Raw genomic sequence first — 6910 nt, forward strand, 5'->3', positions numbered from 1 at the left:
CACACGAATGTCACTGCAGTAAGAATGAGTTGGGCCTCTCTCCCTCTCATCATATCTCTCGACAGTAAATATGTTTTGTTGCGGTAAACAAGTGGTGTTCGGCCAGAGCATTATGTTTGTTTGCTTACAGCACCACCAAAATTGTGCTGACCCCATTACAACTGAACCTGGACTGGATCCACTTGTCATAGTACATCCACATTTGATCATTGTAATAAAATAGTAAACATCAAGAACTGCAGTTCCTTGAATGGCCACTTGAGGCTGGCTGCAAAATTCTCTATTCTCCATAGACCATCATTAGAATGCCCAACTTTACAGCAGAAATAAACATGTTTACACCCTGATTCAAAAACAATTTCACCATTCATAACTGTTAAGATAATCAGGTTCATTTATATGCGTCATGTGGTAATTGGCATTGGACATTTATGGTTGGATTGGGGCGGATCCACATGTCCCAGTTGGACTGTGATTGTGACCCACTTTTCTCCCCTTTTTCTTCTCTTAAAATGTGTTTTAAAGCAATGGTCAGAATTGACTTAAATTATTGGGCTAAGTTGTCTTGTTTACTTTATAACCGTTGTGGAATTAATATTATTTTTACATCACTACTTTTGCATGGAATACCTTTGCCAGATGACACTAGATTGTGAAACACAGATTGGATCACATAGACCAGTGGTTCTCAAATGGGGGTCCGGGGACCCCCAGGGGTCCGTGGCACTTTGCCAGGGAGTCCGCAAAAAGTTTTCAGGATTTTTTTGTTGTTGTTGCAAAAGCTTCAAAGGTCAACGAAAATATTGTATGCTTTAAATCTAAAATTGTTCATGTCAATATCAATTTGTTACCGTGGAAACAATTAAGCTTAGCCCAAAATCACAAATCAGATTGAGGGGGTCCCCTGTATATTTTCTATCTTGTAAGGGGTCCTTGGCTGAAAAACATTTGAGAACCTCTGACATAGACAGTCACTGGACAAGTTGGTCATAGTTTTAGTAGGGATTCTAGGCACATATGAATAAATGAGACCCCTGGAGAGTAGGAAGAGAGCTATCGGTGCATTATTGATATGCTGGAGGAGAAAAAGGAGCTGGAGTGTAAAGCCAGCCTAGTGCTCTGGGTGCAGCCTGCATGTAAACATAGTGGGAGGAGGTGGAAGAGGAGGTAGAGGAGGCTCTTGGGAACGTCGCCAGTGGGTTTCGACATCAAAACAAGCAGAGTCTGGAGATTCCTCCATCAGATTATAAAGATAGCTGCTCTCTAAAAAGCTCTAAGGTCGACTAATTTGTACAAGTACTGCAGAGTTGTGCAAGGCGCTGGCAGATAATACCTAAAGTCTGGATGCCGCCGTGCCAAGTGTGGCGTCTAGTGTAGTAACAGAGAGCCAAAGTCACGCCCACTTCCGGGTTAGGCGTACCAACCAAGGGATTTCATCGCCATTTATTTTTCCATAGACATTTCGTTTCATTAGAAAAATAGTTTTACTTGGTCAAACTAAGCGATTCAGCTATAATCACGGGAGACCATAACCTAACATTTCACTCTTTTTGTCTGAGTGAAACGTTATCCACCTTATTTTGTAATGCCCCAGTGTAAAAATATTATGGGTGCAAGGTCCGCTCGAGAACGTGACTGACCTTCCACAATATAGCAGCTGGTTGGTAACGTTACTTGTTGGCAGAGGGTCTGCGGCGCTCGTACTGAGCGCACTTCCTCGTCAAACTCTGACGGTGAAAAAACTTTGCTTGTCACAAAGAAATAACAATCGTTTGACGACTGATTTAAGGGAATGTAATTATGTTATCTATCACATGTGCTAACCTGTTGCTCTTTGAACAAGTTGGGATATTTATCAGCGAGCTGTTTGGCCAAGCTGGACGTGATTGGCTCCCTTCGCCTGCAGCTTTGGAACATCGTTTACAGATGGACTATGTTGTGTCCGTGTCAGCAACGTAACGGGGGGAGGGGGCTGCGAGGATGACACCGGAAGAAGCGCCCATATTTCACGTAAGGCATCATGGCAGCTAGTAATAAGGTGGATATGGTCTCCCCTCATTCTAAATATAACTGAATTGCTTGGTTGGACGGACGAAGTAAAACTATTTTTAAGCATTCTAAGAAATCTCTATGGAAAAAGAATGGCGGATGAAATCACTTGGTTCGTATGCCTAAGCCGGAAGTGGGTGTGATTTTGACACTCTATGTTAGGCTCCAGCAAAGAGGACACTGAAGGTCGAGAGTGATTCTGCCAGTCAGAGGACAAGGAGGAGAGAAAGCAAGGAGTGTGAGAAGCAAGGGGGTACCCCCGTTTGTGAAAAATGAAGCCAATGCTTAATCCTGCATTCTTTCAAATGGCCAGGAGGGGGCGACTCCACTGGCCGCAAAAAGAAGTCTGATTGTATGGAAGTCAATGGGAAAATGACCCTACCTCTCACTTGATTTATGACCTCAGTGAACACTTTCCTAATGAGTTTACGGTCTCAATCGCTATAATTTCAAGTCCTCCAATACAGCGGGGTGGGGGTGGGGCTGGGGCTGGGGGGGACGGAGAGGGAACGATTGTAAGGAGAATGAATGGAAATAGATTTAAAGGAAATATAAAGTAGGCTGTGGGAGGGGAGATGAATATAAAGTAGGCTGAGGGAGGGAAGATGAATATAAAGTAGGCTAAAGGAGAGGGAAGATGAATGAAGTAGGCTGTGGGAGGGAACATGGAGAGATTGGAGAGAACGTGGTTAAAGAAGAAGGTGGATAAAGTGGGAGGACAGAGGAGATGACAGAGGAAACCTACCAACAATGACGGCAGGAGGATGGACTTCATCGGACCTCTCCTGTGGGACATCTTTACTTCTTCCTCCAGAGAGAGAGAGAGAGAGAGAGAGAGAGAGAGAGAGAAACATAATTTATTGCTTTGTATCAGAGGTGTCAAACATATGGCCCAGGGGCCAGAACCGTCCTGCCAAAGGGTCCATTCTGGCCCACAGGACGACTTCCTTCAATCCAATTTTTCAAGCTCAGGATTTGACACCTAATGTTGATGCACTTGTGAAGGCTAAGAGGTACCAGGTTTCAGGAGCAAGTTACAATATGAAGTATTATGTGAATGTAAACTATTTACATTACCCTTGAATACAGAAGAATTGCACAGTTGCCGTCAATTGTAATGCACAGTTACAGACAGTAGATTTGATATGATAGGCCTCTGGTAGCTGAGATAACCCTATATGAAAACATGTTCTTAAAATGTACCTGTAATTATTTACACTAAAAGAAGCAGGAACATTTGGAGGTGTTGTTATTTATAGGTTATTAATGCATTAATTTTCTTTGTCAAATTCGGTCTCATGAGGTGCGTGAACTAAATGAGTTTGACACCCCTGCTTTAAGTTAAGTTAAGTTAAGTTATCCTTTATTTATCCCAATGTGGAAATTCATCCTCTGCATTTGACCCATCCTCTACTAGGAACCTTCCTAGAGCTAGGAGCAGTGGGCAGCCGCAGTGGGCAGCCGCAGTGCAGCGCCCAGGGACCAACTCCAGTTCTTTTGCCATTGCCTTGGTCAGGGGTACTGACAGGAGTATTAACCCTAACATACATGTCTTTGATGGTGGGAGGAAACCGGATCACCCGGAGAAAGCCCATACGAACACAGGGAGAACATGCAAACTCCACACAGAAAGGACCTGGGACGGACCGGGGTTTGAACCCGGGACCTTCTTGCTGTGAGGCAACAGTGCTAACCAACCACTGAGTCCAATTTGCCGTTTATAAAACCTTCCACCTTCAAGCTTCTGCATCTAATTGCATTCTTGAAAGAGCGCAGTCATGAATGTGAGTTTAGCTGCAGTGGCAGTACTGTGAGTGTGCACCTATATGTGTGTGGTCCTGTCTCCACGCTCACGTCATCACCCATAAACATTTGATAGGAGAGCCACCCATGGCATGCCTCTCTCCTCATACCTCCCAGGCCACATCACTGCTAACACATAGCTAACCTCTCATGCTTCACTGCACTGAAATGAATCTGCCTGTCTCTGTCATATCTAGCACTGGGCTACATTTTTGTTAACCCCCAACCACTTGAAAAGACAGTAGGCTAAATGTCTACTAGAGTTTGGTCCATAATGCGTAGGCTACTAGTGTCCTACTGTCACTCTGCTAAGTGTTAGCATGGAGCCTGATATCAGTCAACATAGTTTATGCTAAAGTGTTACAGTAGCATGGAGCTTGTCACTCAACATAGTGTAGCCTAAGCTAAATAAAAGTGTTATCATGGATCCTGCTATCACTCAACATAGTGATTAGTGTAGGCTTAAGTACATCAGTGGTGTAGGCTAGTGCTGGGTAGGCTATGTATGCAGGTAGCCTATAGAGTACCTTAGGAATGAGTCGGAAGTAGCAAATCCCCGCTGTGCTTGTTCGTAAGGGGGAAAGTCTATGGGATTTTACAATGTGGATTTTGGTTAAATGCATGAAATGAGGTCTGTGGTTAACACAATCTTATGGGAGTGGAAATTTGTGTTCAGCAGGATAATCGTCACTAAGAAGGACCACTTTTATGACTTTTGAAGCGTAAATGTTGTTTTTTTAACGCAGTGTTCAGAAAACACTTCAAAAGTCTGCTAAAATAAGTGTATTCCTGTTTTTGCTAAAGACGTTGTTGATGCCATAAAAGTGATGCCCATCTGGCATCCTTGTGATAAGAAGTTATGTCAGAGCCATGTGGTTATCCAGGTTATGGTCATGAGTCATGATCTTTACTCCCTGAAGTCAAGCAGTAAAAGTTAAAGTACAAAAATAAAATGTAAAGAAAATACTGGTCCATTTTTGGAACATTTTTGGTCTCTGGGTTGTAAAGGTATCTGAGTGCTGGTGGCAGGTGAGTCTCCTGGTTGTAAAGGTATCTGAACGCTGGTGGCAGGCGAGTCTCCTGGTTGTAAAGGTATCTGAGTGCTGGTGGCAGGTGAGTCTCCTGGTTGTAAAGGTATCTGAGTGCTGGTGGCAGGTGAGTCTCCTGGTTGTAAAGGTATCTGAGCGCTGGTGGCAGGCGAGTCTCCTGGTTGTAAAGGTATCTGAGTGCTGGTGGCAGGTGAGTCTCCTGGTTGTAAAGGTATCTGAACGCTGGTGGCAGGCGAGTCTCCTGGTTGTAAAGGTATCTGAGTGCTGGTGGCAGGTGAGTCTCCTGGTTGTAAAGGTATCTGAACGCTGGTGGCAGGTGAGTCTCCTGGTTGTAAAGGTATCTGAGCGCTGGTGGCAGGTGAGTCTCCTGGTTGTAAAGGTATCTGAGTGCTGGTGGCAGGTGAGTCTCCTGGTTGTAAAGGTATCTGAGCGCTGGTGGCAAGCGAGTCTCCTGGTTGTAAAGGTATCTGAGTGCTGGTGGCAGGTGAGAGTCGAGAGTCCTGCATCAAAACAAAACACTCTCTAATTAAAATGGAGATCAATCTATCAAAATGTAACTTATTTGACTCTCCTTATTTATGACGTACTTTGGGTGAATGTATTTTTAATACTGTTTGTAGCAACAGTGCACGTAGGCTAGTATGTATGTGCGTGTGCGTCCGCGTGTGTGTGCGTGTGTGTGTCAAGTCAAGTTTTTATTTATATAGGCCTAATGTACAGGCATGTCTCAAAGGGCTTTACAGGGAATGTGTCTAGCTAGATCTACGTAACTAAACACAATCAATAAAGGATCAATAGTAATTGAACAACTTATATAGTCTGGCTCCTCTTACTCTCACTCTGGTATAGCGGGAAAAAAGGCTCTGTTATCTTTACAACCATCCACTAAAAGTACCAGGCAGGCCTGCTTTATTGCACATTGCACAATCCAAATCTTTGTCAAAACTTGCCTTTTTCTTTTTTCTTTTTTTCAGTTCCCCCCCCCCGCCCATTTTCTCCCCCATTTTTCCCCTCTGCTGCCCCGGTCGCTGCTCCACCCTCTGCCGATCTGGGGAGAGCCGAGACTAGCACCATGCTTCCTCCGCGCAGTAGCCAGCCGCTTCTTTTCACCTGACAGCAGGAGCTTCACCGGTAGGACATAGCACGTGGAAGATCACGCTATTCCCACCAGTTCCCTTCCCTCCGAACAGGCGCCCCGACCGACCAGAGGAGGCGCTAGTCACTAGTGCAAAACTTGCCATTTTCAGTGTGTAGGTTGCTAGCTTGCTAGCTAGCCTAGCGTTGTTGTTTCACAGCAGCGGAGGCATTTGAGAGCGGACACGCAGCCTTCACTCTGACTGAACTGGTCAGAATGGCAGAGCTTATCCCCACAGCCTGCTTCCAGTGAGTCAGACTACAACTTATATAACAAGCGTGGCAAAAACACAAGGTAGGAAAGAGCAGATTTCAGTGAGAAAAAATGTCTAGTTATTCTACAACCTAAACCTCGCCTAACCTACCCGCCTCAGGCTTGACCCTATTCTCAACGCCGGACCCATGAGAGTTCTGACGCTGATACACTACGTTACTGCATGCTGCAGAGCTCTCTCTGGGTCTGGGACACTTTCCCTCAGCCGGCTGGTTATGGGAGGGAACCGCTCACTTTAGGGGATTCAGTCCTCCCCAATCAGTAACGACTTTGCGATCAGACGACACGGGAGGCTCAGCCCATTTTTCCAACCACTCTCTCATCGGTGCTACGACCTGTCACTCATTCAGTTTCAACCCGCCTTCAAAATCCAGTGGCTGTGAAGTGGCGCAGACTCATTTATTCAACTGAATATTTGAGTCTGGGGAGAGACTAGCTTAACCCTAACTGTAATAGATGCCGGGCCATGGTGTGTGTGTGTGTGTGTGCACGTGCGTGTGTGTGTGTGCGTGTGTGTGCTGCCAAAGCCTTTCCCTCATCCCTACCTACAGCACCGGAGGAGGAAGGTTGTTATTGGCTGTTGCCCAGAATAATAATAACA

The 6910-nt window shown here is 45.2% G+C and overlaps 1 protein-coding gene across 1 annotated transcript in view; it reads right to left on the bottom strand.

Moving 5' to 3' along the window:
• edar (ectodysplasin A receptor) overlaps positions 1 to 2845 on the bottom strand; it is a gene marked incomplete at its 5' end in the record, with an annotated part of 41154 nt that extends 38309 nt beyond the window's left edge. The window contains one exon of the mRNA XM_083638411.1: positions 2795 to 2845. Within this exon, the coding sequence (XP_083494537.1) occupies positions 2795 to 2845 (51 nt within the window). The remainder of the gene's footprint in view (positions 1 to 2794) is intronic.
• Positions 2846 to 6910: the final 4065 nt, after the last annotated feature.

This window comes from Poromitra crassiceps (genome assembly GCF_964638095.1).
Source record: "Poromitra crassiceps genome assembly, chromosome: 6".
Classification (NCBI taxonomy): domain Eukaryota; kingdom Metazoa; phylum Chordata; class Actinopteri; order Beryciformes; family Melamphaidae; genus Poromitra; species Poromitra crassiceps.